General features: G+C 32.5%; 1 protein-coding gene across 12 annotated transcripts in view; it reads left to right on the forward strand.

The window, feature by feature from the left end:
* LOC119069202 (polypyrimidine tract-binding protein 1) overlaps positions 1–23,027 on the forward strand; it is a 231,769-nt gene extending 208,742 nt beyond the window's left edge. For 8 of the 12 annotated variants that reach the window (XM_037173168.1, XM_037173171.1, XM_037173169.1 and 5 more), the window contains 9 exons: positions 3,323–3,373; positions 3,592–3,846; positions 3,915–4,206; positions 4,573–4,772; positions 10,402–10,435; positions 19,427–19,519; positions 20,255–20,471; positions 21,816–21,893; positions 22,678–23,027. In XM_037173168.1, coding sequence (XP_037029063.1) covers positions 3,323–3,373; positions 3,592–3,846; positions 3,915–4,206; positions 4,573–4,772; positions 10,402–10,435; positions 19,427–19,519; positions 20,255–20,471; positions 21,816–21,893; positions 22,678–22,810 — 1,353 coding nt within the window. In that variant the 3' untranslated portion in view covers positions 22,811–23,027. Of the gene's footprint in view, positions 1–3,322; positions 3,374–3,591; positions 3,847–3,914; positions 4,207–4,572; positions 4,773–10,401; positions 10,436–19,426; positions 19,520–20,254; positions 20,472–21,815; positions 21,894–22,677 lie in introns of those variants that run through there. The other 4 variants (XM_037173164.1, XM_037173173.1, XM_037173165.1 and 1 more) reach the window with 4 other exon arrangements.
* Positions 23,028–23,289: the final 262 nt, after the last annotated feature.

A 23,289-nucleotide genomic window follows, 5' to 3' on the forward strand; every position in this document is an offset into this window, starting at 1 on the left:
ATGTCAACCTGATAAAAACTTTTTTTTTCTTCAAGTTGACATTTCAAACAAACTGTAATGAATGTGTTCGACAAAATGTATCTATTTTTTAAAATGACACATGTTTTCAATGAAACTTAAACTCGTGTGATTTGCGGCCCTCGCTTCGCTCTGGTCACAAACTTCACAGTCGTTAATTTTTGTTCTATTTATTCGGTTTTCTTTACAAGGCAAAGTCACGTAACAAGAAAAATACTATTGAAAAAGATACAAAACATCTGTTAGCAACATCAGCTTGTTCGTTAGACCAACATAATCTATCTTAGAACCTAACCCCAGGAATTAATTCCATTCTCCACCAAACAATTTTTTTTAAATCGGTTGAGAATAACTCCAGTTGTCGTGTAAACGAAAAGCAGAAAAGGCTTGTTCGAACTTGACCTGGGGATTTCAATACTTCGTCAAATAACAAAGAGCAGAAAAGGCTTCTTTCGAAAACTACCACCAGATGGTTGAACCGATACCACCCATTTTCGAACTTGACCTGAGGATTTCAATACTTCGTCGATTAAAAAAAAGTTTTTGAAAATCGGTTGAGATTTACTCAAGTTATCGTGTCAACAAAGGGCACAAAATTGTTACATTTAACGTTTTTTCATCACATTTCCATACATTTTTAATCATAGTGAACGTGTTACGTACGGTGTATTTTCTTTTGTAAAACCCATGACTTACAGTCAAGGGAATAATATTCGTAAACTGCGAACTTTAGATGCCTCTGTTGCATAAAACGTTGTATGAATCTTGGTGCGAAGTACTTGAATAGGCTCACGATGTGTATTATAATTGTAATTACACATCTAGAGCCTAATAAAGTACTTCGCACTCGATGTCGTAAATAACTATTATATATCTATCTACTGTAAAGTTCACTTTACAGTTCTAGCTATTTAAAATACTATTACTACTTGTAATACAAAAACGCTGAAAAAAGAAAATGAGAGACACAATCAACGCAAATGTCACTCATTTCGATACAAGTGCGAAAAAGTATGTCAAATAATTGGTGTTACCGTAGACTTTGACACTAGGAAGAACTTTTCAGAACAAACTCACTTATCACGACATTGCGCTTCCAACATCGACGATCTGTCATATTTTAGTTTTGAATTGCAAAGTTGATTGTTACAGTTTTTAATTCGCATTACATGCATCGATAAATTTGCTATCATTTTCGCACAGTATAATTACATAATTTAATAAACTTTTAATTAATATTTCCATTCGTTCGGTTAGATATAGTAACAAATTCAATTGTCGAACATTTTAATGATACATTCATCAAAATTCAAAGAAAAATACCACCCACCAATTGTTTCAGTTATAAAGCATATTCCAGTTGCTATATTCGAACCGATTCAAATTAATTGTAAAACTAAATAAAACTAGTGCGCGATACAATAGATCTCCAGGTAAAATTGGATGCAAAAATGCCGTTCAAATTTATAATTCTATAACGAAGCGATTAACATACTTCTAAATTGAAAATTCCACAATTCGAACAAATAAAATTAATCGGATTCAATTTGTAATTAGGTATATATGGCTAATTAGCATCGCTGAAAAAGACTCTTATCAAAATTCTAAAAATGTAGCTCATGTTTGATAAGCAAAAGATCTGCATGGTGAAAATATATGGTTAGGCACGGTCGAGTACCTTCAAACCAAATTTCAGAGACGTTCAGTTAAAAAAACGGGAGACACCCTAATAAGCTGGAACATCTTCCAATCAGGATGAACATGAACAACAAGAAATTGTTCTAAGAAATTTGTTACAAGCAAACAAAAGCAAACACTCATTTACACGCCAAGTTAAATGGATAGGGAAATCGTGGATGAGGGTGAACTGTGTCATTTTACCAATTAAAATTAATTTACTTACAAATTCTGGTTTTAAATCTGAAATGGTAAAGTTTTAGTTTGAAGTAGTTTCATCTGTCGCCTTCAATTTTCTTTCAATGTATTGATTTATCAATAACTAAAACACATTAGTGTTTCAAAGGAATCATCGGTTAGATTGTCTTTCGATGGAGCAAAAGAAAATAACCTTTTCATGTGTCGGGGCCGAAAATGAGGGAGTTTTGAGATTTTTCTCTGGTTTTCGACCCCTTACATGAAAAATTTTTCTCACTTCTCACTTTCTCACTTCGTTCGGGCTACAACTCGCGAAATTGCCTAAAAACAATCGTCCAAAACAGATACACAAATAACTATAATTGTGACATCGACAAGTGTATTTGAGGATCCTTATAAATTCTTGAATTTTACAATTTTGAAATTTTCGAGAATTTCGAGAATTGCGCGAAGTTTTAAGAATCAATTTTGCGGAAAGAGGCTCTGCACATACATAGATCAAGCTCAAGAATGAAATTGCTAGAGAAATTGCTAGAGCTTTAAGGTCAAAATACGTTACCAATTACTGCCATAACAGAATACAATTTTCATACCAGTTTCCAACAATGAAGCATTTATTTCCGAACTATGTCTGTTGGTCTTCTGTGAGAGAAATGAAAGTCAGCACGAAAACAGCTAGGAAAATCGTATTCTGTGATGACAGTAATTGGTAATGTGTTTTGGCCTTTATTTATGTGTTACACAAAAAACTTGTTGTGAAAAGTCTGTCCAACCGTTTCAAAGTGTGAAATATGGAAAAAGATCAAATCCATTTTTTTTTATTAAATTCGGAATTACATACCAATCGGTGTAAATGATGCCAATTTAATTTTTCCTACAACATCAAATTAACAATCTGACTTTCCTTTCAACATGAATTTATTTTCCCACCACCTAGCCATATCATAAACATACGTACAAGTGTCTATATTTAAGAATAAAGACTGAAAAACAAACTCACTTATCTTTCTTATTGTATCCAATAACATCGCGTTTGACTTTATTTTGTAATCCAATATGGAACGAAATCATCTAATGTTTCTTTTAAAGATACGACACCATATACTTATTGATTTAAAAATAAAAAAAATTGTTCGCGAGGGATCACTGCTATATGTTCGAAAAAAGAGACATCTATTTTGGCCCTACGGAATAAATGTCAATCGATGGAAACAAGCTAACTTAAATAAAGAAAAATATTTATGACAGGAGAATATAAATTTTCGTTGCCACTCTGTGTTGTGTATCGGTGTACCTACCGGTAATGAGTATACATTCTAAGTAACATTTATATGTATACTGTTCCCCTGTTGTTTTTTCGTTAATTTTATGAGACTCAATTTTTTGTATCTTAATTCATCCCTTATAGATAATGTATCTATTTTTTCAGGCGCCTCTTGTTCTTGGACTTTTGAAAAACCATGGGAATATCAGTTTAAATGTTCGTATTATATTTCCTTTATTTGCAATCGATTTTGAGATTTTTATTATTTTGTGTATCCCGCTAACGATTGTTTTAAAAAGCCATTTAATAATAACAGAATCGATTGAAATGATAAATTTAAAAAAAATGAAAATGTTTAGAAAACCAAATATAAATGACTGAAGTGTGACTTGGGGGCGTGAATATAATTTTTGTTTTATTTTTACAATTCACAGAACACAACCGTAGCATTACAAAATCAAGAATTTGCCGTTACATCGCCGTCATCCGGATCTCCGTTGCCAATATCAGGAACTGATCCAATATCGCACAGTGTCCAGGGGACACAGACTGGTGGACCGAATACAGTTCTCAGGGTTATAGTTGAATCATTGGTGTATCCAGTTTCATTGGATATTTTGCATCAAATTTTCCAACGTTTTGGAAAAGTACTGAAAATTGTAACATTTACAAAAAATAATTCATTCCAAGTATGTAGTCAACGACAGACATGTCGACCGAGAAATCGAGCACTAACAAATCGTCTGTTTCAATCCAGGCTCTAATTCAATATCCCGATGCGCAAACGGCTCAACACGCCAAAGCTGTATTGGATGGACAAAATATCTACAATGGGTGCTGTACCCTTCGAATCGACAATAGCAAACTAACCGCATTGAATGTTAAATACAACAATGACAAATCTCGAGACTTTACTAATCCATCGTTACCGCCCGGCGAACCTGGAGCCGATCAATTAATTGCTGGTGCTGGCGGATTAGTGAATGCTAATGACTTATTGTTGATAGCAGCATCGCGTCAGAGGCCAACACTAACAGGTGATAGTTTAGGTATCTCTATTTTGTCATTGTTTTTGGTTTGTTTTAATCCCCCCAGTAATAGAATTTCACGAAAATTATTTTATTAATTCGTCTGAGCCCTACTATCTCTGAGTGGATGCCTTGCTTTATAAATCTCTTCATTTCTATTGGTAAATTATCATTTTACACATAGTGATAACACGAGCTCCATTAAACGAAACAATAGCGCAACACTCACCCCTTCAAAAACGTTTTACTTAATAAGCACAAATAGGTCCTCTTACAAGTTAACATAACATTAACGTAACCAGTAACAAGATCAGAGAATATCAAACATTTTTACAATTGAATCTCAACTGATTGACTAATTTTTTTGTGTACAAAACTTGTTAACAGTCAATGGATTAGGTGCAACTGGTGTCTTACCTCCGTTCGCTCTTGGTTTGGGAACTCCGTTGGGCGGTGCTTATGGTGGAGGCGGAATTCCTAGCCTTGGAGCATTTGCCTTGGCAACAACTGGTGCTTTAGGCTCTGCAAATCCGGCGGCTTTGAGAGGATTTTCGAACGTCTTACTTGTGTCAAATCTGAATGAAGAGGTAAACCAAATTTTTTTGTTATTTATTTATTTATTTATTTTCACTCCAATTTGCCTTTTTTATTTTGTCTATTTTAAAATGACAAAACGACCTGTGTTGTTTATTTTAACTTTATTTTATTTTCCGTTCATATCTTTTCTCAACTTAAACAACCCTTTTGTTGCTCTGAACATTAAAAAAAATAAAAACATATTTTGTTTCGTGTGACTAAAGCCATTTTGTTAGAATTTGTCTCTGAATTAACCCACACAAAAAATAATATTATTTTTTATTCTTATTTCATGAACTACTAACAGTTAAACAAGAAAATGTTAACTATGTTGGCAATAATATGATTTTTATAATGCTATTACGACGCGGTTGTGTTGTCACAAAGAGCTAGTCTCCCCAAAATATTAATCTGAAAACAAATGTAGAATAGCAGTTAAAAAGAGAATTTCAATTTTGCGTCGACTTTATAAGCATTTTTTATTGCTAAATTTATTTTTCCTTCCAAAAGAGAAGAATTAATTTCTCTTTTTTTCTGTTACGTGCACACGCTGTGTATAATGCTGTATGATAACTAGACATTTTCGCAATGTAGTAAAAAGAAATATTTAAAAAAAAAACCTTTTTTTTATGCCAACCAGCTACCGGCTTCAGTTTGAAAACGTTTTGTGGTTATTTCCTGTTAGTTTTTCACTTCAATTTTTTTTATTTTTACTAATTTTTTTTATTTTTGTTATATTTAAAATCTTACTCTTGTTTAAAGTCGCATAATTCATTGCGTTTTTCTTCATATAACCAAACATTTTAAACGACTGAATTACGATTTCAGTCAATTTTTTATCGTTTTTTTTTCTGTTGTATCAAAACAAATTATCCGAGGCTCTTGAAAACAACGCCACACCGAATGGAAATTAGAATACCTAAGTTATGACAAATTAAAATGGACATGAAATCGGTTACGAATCTGTTGATGTAAAGTGGTTTTTATGGAGAGTTTTAACGAAATTACGTGGTATTTTCTTCATCCCAAATTGGGAATGAAATTACAATTTGATTTTCCGGTACACACCGTTTGAATTTGGTTGAGAGTCCCTTTCCAATCAATCGCCACAATTACAATTTCAGAATCGGACTCACATTCGCTTTTCGTCGGAAAATAACAAGATTTAATGACATCAACTCCGAGAAAGCAACATACTTAATTTTTGTTAAGTAATCGTTTGCTAATTACCCTAAGGGCATAGATCACTTTTACTCCCAGAGGCCTGGAGCCTCCAAATCTATTATCCTTTACAAAGTCACTCTAAACTAATCTAACTAAAATTGTTAAAATCCCCGCAGCGTTTCAGACCTGAAAAATGTCGAAATTACTCAAATTTTGGCTTCCCAATTATTTATTCATTTGTCCAAGCCGACAATAAGAATTTGGAATTTAGAATATTCATATCAAAATGCACACAACAACAGCAGAAAAAAAAACCTTCCGACCAGATTATCGGGAGTTTGTTAGATATAGCACCCATTTTCAAATTAAAATATGAAACAGCATGTGGATCCCATTTACGAATTTGCCATAAAAACGAAATGAAGTTTTGCTTTTAAAAACAAACACGGCAACAGCAATTTAAAAACGACCAATTTAATCTTTATGAACCAATTAAAACCACCACCATCAATATTAAAACAAAATAAATAACATTTTGTGTACATCAAAATTTCTCTTCAAAATAATAAATAACTTAACTCCTCCCCCACCAAAAATATTCTTTAATATTTAAAAAAAAAATCGAAAAAATATATTTTTTAATGTGTGCCTAGTTGTATAACTGTGTATTCAGCATTCACCTATGAGTAGGTTGGGGTTAGAACGGTATTTTTTTATTGTAGAAGTAGGAAAAAAAAGTTGGAAAACCTTTGATTCAAAATTAAATATTCACTTAAATTCTAATGTTTAACATTACCTGTACTTTCCTGTACAAAAGAATTGTGCGCTTACAGATCGTAGATTCTTGGAAGTAAAAGGCAGGAAACGGGTAAAGTATAATACCACTGTCGTAACGATAAAAGCACGTACGAACACTGTTTTCCTTTCGCATCTGTTACAGGGTATACCCTCCCGGAAATAGAAAACGATTTTTTTTCTCACTAAAAAATGATCGTTTAACAAAGAAAATGGTAACCAAACCAATTCCGAACGATTAGTAAATTATTTGTATTAAAATCACATAGCTAAAATGCTTGAAAAACATTATCGAGGTTAGCAATTTTCCCATAGAGATTCGAATTTTTGATCTATTTAAATGGGAAATGCACACTCGACTGAACTTTCTCTGTTACCACGAGCAAGCACAAGTGTAAATATATATAGAGAGATTTTTCTTTAAGCATCCCGCTAAGCACAGAGTAAATTTAATTAAATTTTCTCCTTTTTTCGGTACGCTTTATACATATACATATGGATATTGAGGATTATTTAGAGTTATGAATGTGGAATAGATTGTTGTACGTGGCTATGGTATCTATAGGAAAATAGGGTATATAATTTAATTTCGTGTTGTGAATTTGATTTTTTTTTGCCAGGAATTTTTTGTTGTTGTTGTTGTTGAATGAATACATTTCAGTCATGATCTGGGATCTGAATTATATTTTAAAACATTTGGTGCAGATGCGAAATTTAATAAAGTTTGGCTAAATAATCTGTTAATAAACAACGAAAAATTGTTTCACTTGTGCTACGCTGTTAATTCATTAATCTATCAATTAAATTTTTGTTGATTGCGTTTGCTTATACACGTTTGCTTATATTTCCATTGATTTAAAAAAAGAGGATTTTACGACATTCAGCTAAGCAAACAATCCGTGTCTCAAGCACATCGTGCAGTTAGGAGTATATTAGTAGAAAGAGTTAGTGTCAGACCCAGACTGGCCATATTGGGCGACCGTGCCTGAAGTGCAGTTTGCTTTTTGACATGCAACTCGAGCCAGCAAAAATATTTTGGCTGTCGCTGCAGAGTCCGAGCGGCTGTCAGGTAGCCAGTCCGACATTGGTTAGTGTCTAGGTATAACCGTTTTTAAACGGCAAGTATATCACCATTATGACAATTCAATCTGTACTTCTCTTGTTTTAAGTATCGCTTACTTTTTGATGTTAAATCTTTTACTTCTTAAGTTTTAATGTACATTTTCGCTATATAACAGAAAACTGGTCAGAGGTGATTTTTTCAAAACATTTTTATTAAATCATTCGATTTACATACAGATTTTTGTCATCGTTGACAATAACAGATAACTAGCCGTTTCTAATAGGGTTACATTCATGAAGCACATTGAAACGCGATCCCAACATGAATTATTCCAAGAACATTCCAATAGGTACTACAATTTATTCTGTTTCCTCTTACGATATTGCAGAATGTGTATGTTTGACGTACAATATGTCATTTTTATTGGATTCAATTCGTGTACAACAATGGAAGAGTTAATCATATAAAAGGAATAATGTTGGCTGCTCCACATTGTTCCATTAAATCAAAAATAGCATTTTCTTCGCATTTGATCCGAACTGCTTTTTTTGGTCAAAAGCAAAAGTTTCCAATTGGCAAACTCAAAAGTTACCTTGACTTCTCAGAAATCAAATTATTTTTTATGTAAATTTTGATATTTAAGTATGGTTTCCACTCAACAAAAAGTACTCTGTGTGAGAGCCGTGAAAGAGCGGGCTGTCAAGTAAACAAAGCAAAAATAAAAAAAATCAATTTTGTCTCTCACACTGAGTTCTTTTTTGGTAGGTGGAAATCAAGCCTTACTCGACTTATAGGAAGCACACATCTGACTATTATGTGTTGATCAACTCCATAATAATTCCAGGAATAATTATTTGAAGTACAGCTTAAAACTGCTGATGTTGAAACGTTTTGAAGGAGCTGTCGTTCAATTACTCTACCAAAAACCATTTTACACTTAAGTAAATTAACCAAAATTATTTCCACAAATTGCCACATGTTACGCCATTGAAATAATTGGTTAATCAATTATTAAAGAAAAATCTGCGTATGTTTTTGAATGTGAACACACATTCTCCATTGTAAGCGAAGAACAACGGTAATTTTTCACTGCCAATACATAATGACACAATCAGGACATCAAAAGAGTTTCAATTTGACGTTTTGTGTCCATTATACCAAACGTTCGGTGTAACTAATGCAGTCGTATGAACATTTTTTTGATACCAACATTGAAAAATGATACTTTCGCCCCGCATATGAGGGGCGAAAGTAAAAAAATGCATCCCACGGGGAGAAAGTACTTAACGAAGAGCGAACGCAGCTGAACGAACAGCGAAAGTGACTGACGTCACAGAAAATGAGAGAAATGAGTCGAGTTGTCAACAAAATCCGCTCATATTATGCAGAATACTTTGATCAAAATTGTAAAACACTGTGCGCCAGTGTTCTTATTGAAATTAGCATACAAAGTTGATACTTTTTGTTACTGAATGATTTGTTAGTTATATCTTAATTTTTGTGTGTGTTATTGTTGTGATGGCTAAATTATTAAATTTTTCATATACCAGGGGGCTGCCGCCCCCTGGACCCCCGCATTTTCTGGCTAAATGCCTTTTTATTTCAACATTTTGTTGCGATGTTTGCGATACGTATCAATTTTCAATGTTGGTATCAAAAAAAATAGTATGAACGACTCGGGGGGAAAGTAAAAAAATTCAACCTGTGCGATTAGAGCCTTGCCTTCGGCGCGGGCTCCAACTCTCGCACACGGTTGAATTTTTTTACTTTCGCCCCTTGTCATTCAATGTACTATTTAAAACCGGTATCACACGGTCACAATTATTATTTGCTTAAAAGTCCATTTCTGCGTTCAATGAAAAACTCAAGTTGTACAAACGGATGGAATGTCCGAAACAAAAAGAGCAAACATGAATTCATGTAAAATACACATCCTGCAATGGTGAACCAAATCGTATTTACTTACCATATCCATAAAACAAATTCAAAAAAGTGGAAAGAAAATGAAATTACATAAAAAAGTGAATCACTAAAATCACAACAACAGAAAATTCAGTTTTGCAAAACTCGCGTAAAATATTTTCACTTTTCAAAAAAAAACGGATTCCTTCGAGCAATTCGGATATTGTGTTTATTTTGTATTGTGTGTGTGCGCTCTAAATTTGAATTAAAAATCAAATTTCTATTCTAATGATCAAAATGTAAACATGATGAATTTCCACTGTGCGTTTAACTACAATTTACTATTGGTTTTGCGTTCGACTAACAAAAGGGTTTTAACGAACATATTATATATTCAACGGGTTTTATACATATATAATGCATCGTAGTCTAAAAATATGATTTTGTTCTCATTTTCTTTATTGTTTAAATAAGTTTTTGAGTTAACATTTTCACATCAAAAGTTTTATGGTTTTTGTGTTATAGTAAATTATAAACATGAAAATAAATTTTTTTTTATTGTTTAATTAAAAAACTTAATTAAGCAAACAAAACAAAAACTTTTTTTTTATTTCACTGATACAATTTTGTTTTTAAAACGAAAAATTAACTAAAAATGGAATATTTACAAACAGAAAAAAAAACTCTGCTAACTGATCTTTCTTTCTTTTCTGTAGATGGTCACGCCTGATGCTCTATTTACCCTCTTTGGTATGTCTGCACATTTTTTTAATAACTACATTAATTATCAATAAATTTTATTTTATTAATTGTATTGACACACTGTGTACACATTTCAATATTATTGTTCTTCGATTTTTATTTTTATTTTTATTTTATTTTACGAATTTATGAACTTGCGCGTTTTTCTAATCTGTATACATTATGTGTGCTATTTTAATCCATTTAGTTCTATCAATTGCGCAATTTCGCGTTATATTCACAAGTATGTGATCAATGAGTCTATTAGTGCGACAAAAGCTCTACATAATTTGAGGTTCCGATAAACAAAAAATATTTTATGGAAATTTATTGATTACCGTGAAGTTTTAAATTGCTCAACTTCGCAAAATGAGATTTTCCTTTTACAAAATGCATCGGTATCGGTAAGTCTTACGGTCGTTTTGGTTTTGCGAAATGTAATAAGCTTAAGTCTTGCCACTACTTTAAGTGTTTCCACTACTTTCCCATGCATTTTGTAAAAGGGAATTGTGAAATAGACTTATTTTAAATCGACCATTTAAAACGGTAATAAAAAAAATCAAGAAAAATGAAGCGTGGGCCATTAGTGCATCATCTGCTTTTGTCAATATGCTTCAACCTCAATATGCTTTGTATACTTTTGAGAGAAGCCGGCGAAGCACTAATAGTGTAGATTTCAGTTCTTTGCTTAACACGCACCAAACGTCACAGACCAAGAGAAACCTAGCACTTCATTGTGTTTATTTGGAACTAAGTGGAATGAATCAATTTATTGAATAACCGGAATGTGTACAGATTAAGATACAAACGCCTAATCTTAATTCTTTGTTATTAATTCTTTTTTTTTTGTTTTCAATTTATTTAATTCTGTTTCATTTAATACAACACCTTTTCAAATTATTTTTAGTTGAAAATTTATTTTTTTCATTTCTAAATTTTTATTTAATTTTTTAGCATACAAATGCCAACCATTTTTCCCAATCAACATCGCCAAATGAACAAGTCTTATAATATAAAATTTTCCTGATTTGTCGTTGTTGATGGGGAACTGGCGGATTATTAATTTAAGTTTATAAATCAGGAAAGTCATGGAGCTGACACCAAATATGCAACAATATGGAATTCCATTTCTATAGTAACGAGCATCACAAACACATTAAGCTAACGCCTTTTAAAATATAGAAAAATAAAGTTAACATTTGGGGCAAAAATTGAAACTTTTCGCCTAATTGCAATTATTGCAAAGCGAAACAAACTCGGGAACTGAGAATTGCTAATGTGAGAACTCTCGAATGCACATATAATGCGCATATACCAATGTCAACTGAAGATAATGCAAATAATTCTCAAATAAAAGCGTGATCCTACTTTCAGTGGCACTTACGATTTCAATAGAATTCCCTCAGTGGTGTATTACTTTTCCAAAATTCAAGCTGCCGAATTGACTATAGCTCATCAATTCTACTGAACTGTATGTGCCACACTGAAAAGAATATTGCGCGCTGAACTTGAATTCACCCGAATGGTCCTGTGATTTATTCGATTCGCTGAAAGTATACATTGCCTTGTGTTTGTATACCAATGCATTGCACATTTAAACGGTGTTTTTAGAAGCTGTCTCATCAGTAATGGCTGAGTACGAAAAATGATAATCGAGATGCGGATTTTTAAATCAGCCTTGAGCTGTAGATTATCATTTCGCTGATGTCGAATTGTTAGTCCAGTCACTTGTGGCAATCCGCTCGTTTTACTTTTTTTCAGTTATTATAAATCATTGGAAATGAAAAGTTGTGGAACAAATTTGTATTCCTAATGTTGTAAAATTTCTGTTGCTTGCGCTTAAACGATATTTGAACCCCAGACCTCTTGCAGACCACGGACCGCGGGACATCAAGTGTTGTGTAACAAATTTTCTTTTTCAAAAATTGATTTTTTAGTACATTTTTGCCGAACGAATCTAATTTTTCTAACACGTGTAAACTTTCGGAAAATGGGCTCCAATTAATTGTTAAGTCGAGTGTTTGATGTGATAAAACAATTTACGAAAGGACTTCAGAAATTCTCATGAAATTATTCTTACGAACGGGAAAGTGGTGCCTCATTGAATCTGAAACCAATTTTGTATTTTCCCTATGCAAAATATTTTACATTTTACGAAAATCAACTTTATTTTGGTTGTCCTTGTTCGCCTACAAGTTGTGTCTATTGTCTAATTGTATTTTAATTGTACCAGCTCAGTTCCAAATCTATCGAGCAATTACATTTCGCAAGTAAACTACACAAACACCATGTTCATTCATTGTTCAAAAGCAAACAAGAAAGAAATTTAACCATAATCATACATTGAATTGAATTCTTCTCATGCTGTTCACATATTAAATAGACTCTGACTCCAGTGGTTGCCCGCGAATATATCAGAAAACATACACCTCTGGGACTGTTTTTCCGACAGTTCCATAAATGTTTGTGTTGTTTTATGTGGGAAGGAATATGTTCAGATTGTAACAAAAAAAAATTTATGTCTTATCGCTTTGGAAAGGGTGAAACCCTGTGACAGGGTTTTTTTTTGAGAATTTCAGTGCTGTTTTGTCCGGGTCGGACAAACACATGAATATTTAATTTTCGAGTTTAATGGAGCAGCTCGGGAGTAAAGCAGCTCGGTACGAAAATATTCTAAATTGTCATAGTTGGGCAAATTATTTAATTTTCAACCTTTCAATTTAAGCGTTGATTCTTTAAGCAACAATTTTTATTTAAAAACTTTCCATGTTATGCATTTACATTCAACAATGTACCGGTTAGAATGCTATCTCCGCTCATCTGTATCCTTTTTTATTTTATTTTCACCCCATTTAACTTTCGAAACGAAGCACAAATATTTAGCTGCAATTCATTTGTGTCAAACCCATTCGTTCAAGTTTTATAACTAGAGTCCTTTGCTATCACATAAAACGTGAAAAAAAAAAATTGTATTTTTCGACATACAATAAATATGTTAAAAAGTTATCCAGACTCTTTTCCTCCATATATATAAACGTACTTCTGGTGTTTTTTTTTCTTCTTCTATACGTTAAACCCGTAACAACACAGCAAAAAAACCCCTGTGACGGAAACGAAATTGTAAAAATTATATTATGTGTAAAACATAAATGATGAGATCAACCAAAATAAAATATTTAACAGACAGAGGAGATGAAGATACTAAACCGACCTATAAAGTAGATATGTGTTACAGATAAAACCGACATTTTATTATGGTTGTCTCATAGTTAACCCTTTTGTGGTCTCTTGAGGAATGTTCAGATATTAAAATAAAATAATAAGGGTAAATCATTCCGGTTACAGTTGTAAAACCACAACTATTAATTTCAATTTTTATGCGCAGTTTGCTTAAACACTCTCAATTTTAGTTGCGAATTAAGACGGTCATTTAAGACGGGCTAATAAATTGCTTGAATATATTCTTTGGATATACATCGCCCGGTTTGATTAATATTTCGGTCGTTTTGGGTTGCAGGTGTTGCCTTAAATGCCCCCGCTTGTATATATATACATATACACAATTCGTAGATCTTACAATTGATGGGTATTTATAGCCTTCGATACAGAGAGACGCTAACCGGAACACAGATGTTACTTTGTATATTTACATTGGACTCAACATCAAATAACTTATCGTTCGACAAATTAACACATAATTGTTTGCAAATTCATTGGCAATCAATTTTGATTTAATGTTCGGTTTCTGTCTTCATGGATGACACTGAGTATATGACCACATTGCATAAGTGGTTTCAATTTATGACCAGTCTAACTACCTACATAGCCTGATCAATTGTTAAATCTTAAGGCAATTTATTTCCTTAACGGTTGTTAGGGCGCTCCTTCGGTTAACATTGCCTCCACTACAAAATCTATTGAATCAATTGAAATCGGAATGAAACGATTCGTGTTTGTACTCGTTTCAACAATTCAGAAATCAATTAAGGATAACATTTCAGTGGCGAATGTTTGTAGATCGAAGATATCTTCGTAGCTTTCGTAACTCGATTGGTTAAACGTCAGCACAACGGAGTCTTAAAATGGAAACTCCTGAACATGATACAAAAGATTTAACTCACATACCAACCGTAGGAGTCCTTTTGAATTAGAATTTTCTACTTGAGTTTGAAATTGTGGTGTTAGATGCTCAAATTCGTCACTGTAGCAGAATTGTATATTGTAACCCACAGTTAGATTTGTCTTTGTGTGCTTTTTTGGAATGGAGCACAACAAAGCACACAAAAAGTGAATGAAAAACGATTTTTTCTTCCTCACTCAGATTGTGTTAATTGGTTGCACAAAGTCACCTGATAAATTGGTTTTTATTTTCCATTGATTCATTCATCGAATATCAATGTGTTAAGTCAATTGTTAATCTGTGTACTATCTTTAATGAAAATTTCATTCACAAATTCGATAACTAGACATACTCATCGATCTTGCATTCCTTTTTTGATTGGCTAATTTCAGATAGAATTGACATTACCAGCTCTATCAGGCAATCATTCAATGATAATTCTACGTACTACAATTCAACCGATTCACACAACATATTGAACGCATACTGGTTGTCGTATCAATTAATCGAATATTGTGTACAACAACATTAACAAACAGTTCTGAAGATATAAATTTAACAGGTGGAGATATGTGGCTGTGAATTGTTTGTATAATAACATATTACATCAATTACATGGTACTCATACTAGACATCTTGCCGACTGTATGCAATCCTTTTCGCATGATTAATTTACCATCCTTGTCGGAATGTAAATTTTGTGATAAAACATGAATCGCGAATTGAGTTCATTAAAATTCCAGCATTGATATGTACGACTTCAAACAGTAATTACGGAATTCAAAATGAGTCGCAGGCTTGAGGACAGTTCTTCAGTCATTTGATGCGATGATGTATAAGTGAAACCATGTCGAATATCTGCATTCATCTGAATTATGTACCTATTACATTCTTTAACGAACGTATATCTTTGACCGTTTCACGCTGCTGTATTTGCTTTCCCAGTTAAAGACGGAGGGAGGTGGAGAATTGTACAATCGAACTAAATCGAAAAGTTAATCGAAAACAATACATCGAGAAACGTAAATTGATAGCGATAGTATTATGTATAACTAACACCGTTTCACTGCTCGCTCGTCGACTTTGGCGATTCGAACGAAATATGACAGAAAGCTTTACAGGATTTAGTCTGTCAACCAAACAGTGTAACAGTAGCATTATACCCAGATTGAAAAATCGTTTATGTGCGAAATGTATAGCTGAGAATAGAATTGCAGAGAGGGGCCAATGTGAAAAGCGAAATCCATCATAGAACGTTACTTTCCTTCATTTTCAATTATGATAAGTTGTCATTGTTGGATTTCAGTTTCCAATTTTTTTTTCTTTTTTAATGTCTCACCGAATACTATTCGGCGAATAGAGTTGATATTTTAGTTTCCGCCGAAGTGAGTATATACGGTTCCATTGTTTCGTTAATATATAGAACTTGAAAGTTTCTCAAAGTTTCTTTTCCCATTCCATTGAAATCACATTGTTGCTCGCTTTTATTTTGAATTATTTGCTGCTCGAAGATTCGGATAATGATTGCAATTTTAGGAAATTAAAAATTCAATTTTTGAATAAATATTATACCGACTGACTATCCGACACACCGTACAATTGAACGCAAAAACCGGGGAATAAAAAATAAAAGTAAAAGTGAAAGCGCAAAGAAAAACATGAAACATATTGAAAATCTCCATCTGTTATTCAAATGTACCATCCTAGATTTACGGTCATGTTACCTATGGGAGCCGTTTTCAACATAGAAAATATTGTAGCAGCCGAAACAAGGGGTTCTTTTAACAACCATATTTTGTGCATCGTTAAAATGAATTATATAATAGTTCGATATTATATTAGGTGCTTTTCTCCGACTTTTTCATACAGTCGAGACTGGTGGATATACATGGGGTATTTTTTCGGTACATGAACCTAAATAAAAAACCTTTTTCTGATGACTAGAGGGATATCTACGTTTTTTTTATTTATTTTTTAAGAACATAATTTGTCAGGTAGCTTGTAGGAGTATCATACTATGTTATTTTACCCACATGAGGCTATGTATTATTTTTTTTTTATTATTTTATTTTCGTAATAAATATTAAAAACATGGAACAAGATTTATCGTTGCTTTTAGAGATTCTATATATTTATTTGGCTTGAGCTTATAACTTTTTTTTCGGATGTGCTAGTTGTTGCATTAATGAAAATTTATTATTTTTTAATGTACCCGATCCGCTATATACGGGATGTTTCATTAAGTTTTATCCATTTTTGTTTTTGAAACCATTTCCAGTTCAATTCAATTATCTGCAGCCATTTAATATAAACTTTCGACGAAACACGTAAATCACTGTACGAACAGATTATACACAACAGCACAACATCAACAACGTATCAAACTTATTATTCGAACACAAAAACGAAAAGTATTTATCGAAAATGTTTAGTAATTTATGAATGTAATAATTCAGTTTGAAAGTGTCATTGAATGCGAATTGTATACGTTCGTTTTATATACACCGTCGGTAATGCCCGCCTCTCATCATCACAAGCGAAGCGAAATTTTCTTTGAGACGAAACACCTGCCCTGGATGGTATGGTATATAATATGTATTGAAAGACTTTATTTCAAAGTTTTAATAATAAATTGGCCAAATCATTAGAGCTATCCGAACCCTATCAGCAACATCTATTAGAGGGATATTTCCACATAAATATATGTGGGGTTTCCTTGACACCATTATCAGGAAAATCAGCAGAGAATTGAATTTACTTAAAAATGTTTTGTCAAAAGTATTATATTATATATTGTGTGTGTATGTATATACACACAACATACAGGAATTTTCTATGCAGAGAGGTAGAGAAAAAGCATAATAGAATCTAAAACAGATTATTCTGGGTACATTTTCTTTCAAATTGTACCATTTCCATTTGAACCAATTTTTGATGTGGATGGAAACATTTACCCATTTAAAGGCCTAAAGAGCACATTTGAAACAATAGAAAAAATATTATATTTACCCAGACGAAATACTATAAAAGAAAGAGGGAATTATCAATATTTTCCTTTTAACGTACAACAATAACATTAGACACACACAACCAATCTTCGGTTTTTTTTTATATTATTTTTCCAGAAATAAAATGTAAAGCAGCTTATTCGTTCCAAGTTTTTTTTTTTTTTTAATATATATTGTGGAAAATGATGAAGTACTCAGCCGAAAGGATTGAATAAAATAGAGTGCTGCTGTAGCTTTTTTTAAAACAAGAAAATAAAAACATGAACCGATAAAAATTTACCGAACGAATAAACGTTACCTCACCGGAATAAAGAAGGGAAAAAAAAGTGTTGAACCAGTTGTCGTTTTACATCATAAATTTTGTGAATTAATTTTTTTCTTCACGTTATTGTGAACAGGAGAGTAACAATTCGAAAATCACAGATGAAAGGAGAAAAGACTACAAATCCCGCTTCATTCAACAACAATAACAGCTTATGGAAAATAGAGTGGATGCCAAGTTTTGTGTTCAAGCTAATAGATAGACGAGCAATAGGAATTTCTTCGATCGAGAAAATAACAATTCAGTTGCTTTGTTTTCGTTTTCTTTTTTCAATTTGCTACATTTGAAACGAACTGTTGATTAGTAGCGGAATAGAAAACTGTTGTGGCTGTCAATGATGAACTGTAAACCGAAGCACATTGCTTTGAGATAAATTGCTGTATTCACACATGATTTTAAAATACGTTGCATGAGTCTGAAAGACTATTTTCATGCCTTGGACATAAATTTCAGAATTTTTCTCGTAATTTAGGCCCTCGGCATGAAAAGTTCTATACCATCTGTTGTAGACGTTAGATCTGAGGCACTTTCGATTGTCATCGTCACTTCCGGAACTCGCGTAATAACCTAAAATCTACCGTCCACCAAAAATAACTATTAAGCCTTCCTGATGATCTTCGATGAGTGTCTTCCATCGATCAGGTAAATTACAGTGATTTTATTGCTACGGGTTGTAAGCATCGTACAATTATTGAAGTTCGAATTTGCTCATAAAATCAACCATCCGGAAGATTGGCCACTTACCAAAGTCAAGCTTTTACTTCTGTCTGACTGAAATGACAAAAAACGGATCAAAAATATCTCTTGGTGAGAAGGTTCTAATCTGCTGCTCGAAAATGTTCAGTTTTTGATTTTTCACCACCTGAAGTTGAGCCGGACCAAAGTTTGAAAAGTGCTTTTTCGGAGTCTATGGACCGCTAGAATTTTTTGTGAATCGGTTTCATTGGCGGCGCCCAGGAAATCGACCATCCCTACTATACTATTTATAGATATTCGTTCCTAGCTCCTAGCGCTTCTATAAAAAAAACGAATGAGCGTACGAATAAATGAGCAAACCAAAATCTATTTTTGGATTATTTATCCATTAGCCACATTTTACTAAACAATAAATGCTTTATCTAAATAACAGCAACCACCGCTTCCATAACACCACCGCATTTCGGTTTAAAAACAATAAATTTATTATGTTAGGCTAATGCATTGCAGTCTATTCTATTTTTAATACGGACTCTGATTTTAGCCGATAATGACTCAATCGAAATTCAACCCGCTCGAAAGAAGTATTATGTCATATTCACAATTTGTGCACATAATTTATAAATAATTGAATGAAATGAATCAACGCTTCAACGAGTACGTATATGATCCAAAACCCGGACCTATACGGTGTATGCTAAGGGGAAGGATAAAGAATTCCATATTGTTTGCAAATTTGAGTTGCGAAATCTACTGACAAAAAAGAAACATTTTTGTTCTCATTATATCATTCATCCAAAGCCGATTTACAACTTTTCGAAACTATAAAAAAAAACTTTGTATGAAATTCACAGGCGTCTATGGTGATGTACAGCGCGTAAAAATTTTATACAACAAAAAAGATTCAGCATTGATTCAAATGGCTGAGCCACATCAAGCATATTTGGGTAAGTTTTAAAAGATTTGCAATTTTCATTTTTCCGACATAGCAATTTAATTCGGAACAGAATAGATAACGCCAGTATGTAAGCTTAGGCCATGCTTTTATAGATATACATTATCACCAATCTGAGCATTTTATTCTTGGACATCATGGGCGTAATCCTCGTGCTTTGATAAGATCAGTGTAACACAAATTTAGTATTTCGTTTGATTAGTGTGACCGAATTGGTACGGCTGATGCGAAAGCTGTTGCTTAACTTTTCGTTCTGAACACGTCCGCTTCTTGTCCACATACACTGTTTAAGTAAATCAATTAGATCGCATTCACTATATTACATATCGTTCGATGTGTGTATTCTATGTGTCGAACATGACGAATGTTTATCTACTCAACCTCGTCGACCTCATAGAAAATGTCTTAGAAAGATTTATGGATAATTAAATAATGATAATACCATTAGTCGTTTTTGCGTAAATAATCTAAGTTGAAATAGAAAAACGCCGGGAAAATAGATTTTTTTTTTGGATCGATACTCACTACGAAACGAAATCGTTTTCGTATTATATAAGGCATCGAAGAAAAATAGTTTCTTTTTTAGAGAGGAAAATACATGGTGGATATTGTGTTCCATCGGCGATGTGTTTATTCGTTATTTTTATCTATCCTATACAAGAGGGGCTCACGTGAAAGTAACAAAAAAAAATAATTTTCGGTTTTCTTTCCTCATTTATTTTTCTAGCAATGAATCATCTAGACAAATTGCGTTTGTGGGGCCGATCCATTCGTGTTATGGCTAGTAAACATCAAGCGGTTCAGCTGCCGAAAGAGGGACAACCCGATGCCGGTCTAACAAGGGATTATGCACAAAACCCGTTGCATCGATTTAAGAAGCCTGGAAGCAAAAATTATCAAAACATTTATCCACCATCAGCGACACTGCACTTGAGCAACATTCCGTAAGTGAAATTGTTTCTGAATGATTTTATTTTTGCATTTTTATGGCATGGAAAACGAAACAACAACAACGAAATAAAAAAAGACGATGGAAAGATATTAAAGTGTAATTTGGTTTCGTTTCTTTGACGATACGACCCACATTGTTGATGTGGAACGTAGAATAGATGAGATAAAATAATTTTTTTCTGACAAAAAAAAATATTCTCGAGTTTATATACTGTCCGTGTTTGTACTTTATTCCCTTTCATGTACTGCAAAAACATTTAAAAAAAAAGTATACAAGAATATGAAATTATCTTTAGAAAACCATTTTTCTAGCAATTCTCTTGTTCTGTTTAAAAATCCATTACAAAGCTTTTCTGTTCATTAAAACTCCTTCTTTAGCATAATAACAATGCCGTGTTCGTTAAGTGAAATTTCAAATAATTGAAAACGACACAGTTAAACTTTTTCCGTGTGTAATAGTTGTCTGTCTGAGATGTTATAGTTTCTCTTTGTGCGAGACGTAGATATATAGTTTTGTCAAAAAATGTTTTTTTTTCTTTATGTCGATTTAAAGTCACAATTTTCATCTACATCTGATATTCCGTCTTCATTCCTTCTTCTACCGACATTTATATCTATATATAGGATGAATGATAATTTTCAAAATATTGCAGATATTAGCATTGTATAGTATTATAAGTACAAACGAAATGAATACCGTCCCAGGTCTCAGGTCTCCCATCTATATATATACAGATATATACAGATATAATATACAACAGTATTTGTTACATAAGTATCTACAATCTTCAACCGGAACCTAATTTTTCATGGTTATAAAACTGTTGGAAAATATAAAATAGGGGTAAATGAGCGAAGATGAATATAAAAAAATAAGACGAAGATGAAGAAGAAAGTATAGGCATTACGGTATACACACACCGCGTGAACCGTCTCAGAAATGACTATATTGTAATAAAGCCTACCACATATTTCATCATAACTCAAAAGTACTACAGGGAAATAGCCTCGATTTATTTTCGTATTCATTCATAAAAAAAAATAAGAAAAAAGAAATCTATTTTAACAACTCATCTTTTCAAACACCCCCATTAATTTTATTATTTTTTTCTCTCTATTTTCATTCACTCCATTGTATCATTTAATATTCTGGCAATATCTCAGCTTTCAATAATTTTTCTATTTTAGTGGAAAACTTGATTATGTGTTTTCTTTTCTGTAGGACTCAAAAAAAAACGAGCGAACTCGTAAATTATCAGCCTGTGTATACAGCTAGCTATGCACATAATTTTAATGTTTTCTTTTTTGTATCATTTTCCTTTTCCATTTTTTTACAGAGCAACTGTTACAGAAGAAGAAATTCGTGAGGCGTTCACTAAAGATGAATTTGAAGTTAAGGCGTTCAAATTTTTCCCGTAAGTATCATTTTCTGTCTTTTCATCAACAATTCGTTTATTATTTTTTTTCCTTTTCGTTTTTTCTAAATATTTACGACTGTTTTTACGTGCTTAGTGGTAATACTATACGGAAATCAAGTCAAGATGAGATACTCACAATTAAATTTTGTTTTGTATTAATTGCATCTACCGGATCATATTGATCCTACTTACGGTTGCGATAGGAGTAAATTTAAATTTGTTCTGTGCTGCAAAAATTTCGTAGAATTCTTCCGTAGAATAGAGACACTATACCTTACGTGCAAAGGGAGTATTGGAAAACTTTTTTTTTGTTGCTGTATTCCCTGCTATGATGTTCATTAAAATATGTTAACAACGACTTTTCGAATTTCGAACTATTTTCATGCCGTGAGTCTGCACAGACACACACATACACACGTAATGAGCACAATCGCTGTAGGTCATATACACTCCGATACACAGATACAAGTGATATGAAAACTATAACTTTTTTGATATTCCACCTTGACGGTGTATTATGATAGTATATGCATGCAGCGATTCGGTTATTTTGTCTGCGGAATATAATATTCCTTTTACCGTAAATATTTGGTTAGTATTTCAATTTATTTTGAGGTATAGTGAAACATAGCGAAACTTATATGCAAACAAAAACAAAGTCTCAATATTTTTGCAATAGTATACTTCATCTATAATCGTAGACATCAGAGAATTTTCTTATAGTACGATGAAAAGATAAATTAATTTAAAAAAAATGTTTTTTCCCCTATATCGATTTCAGTAAGGACCGCAAAATGGCTTTACTACAGCTGGGTTCCGTGGAGGAAGCTGTTCTGGCTTTGATTAAAATGCACAATCATCAACTTTCCGAATCGAATCATTTGCGTGTTAGTTTTTCGAAATCGAACATATAAAATATTAACGAAGATGATAAAGTAAAATAAATAAATAAAAATCTAAAAAAAATATTGTCGAAAAACACAAACAAACAAAACTGCTCCGAATATATTTAATGTTGGACAAAGCCAAGAGCAGTGGATAATCATAAGATTCGAAAAGAAAGACGAATATGGATGGAAATTAAATCTGAAATTATTAAAAATGGAAAAGATAAAAAACGATTAAAAACAAACAAACAACAAAAAAAGATTCAAACATTAGCCTACTACAAATTAATGAATTAATTTTTAAAATTATTATATTCAAGTATTAATTAGTAACTACGTAGTGCAGAGTGATGGACATTAAAAAGTGTTTAAAGAAAATTATATATTTAAACAAAAACAAACAAAATGAATTAAGCAATTTGATCTGAAGTGGAAACAAACAAACAAAAATAATTAACAAAAACACTGCAAAGTCGTAAACGATCTGATTATTTGGTTATATTGAA

This window comes from Bradysia coprophila (genome assembly GCF_014529535.1).
Source record: "Bradysia coprophila strain Holo2 chromosome X unlocalized genomic scaffold, BU_Bcop_v1 contig_26, whole genome shotgun sequence".
Taxonomy (NCBI): domain Eukaryota; kingdom Metazoa; phylum Arthropoda; class Insecta; order Diptera; family Sciaridae; genus Bradysia; species Bradysia coprophila.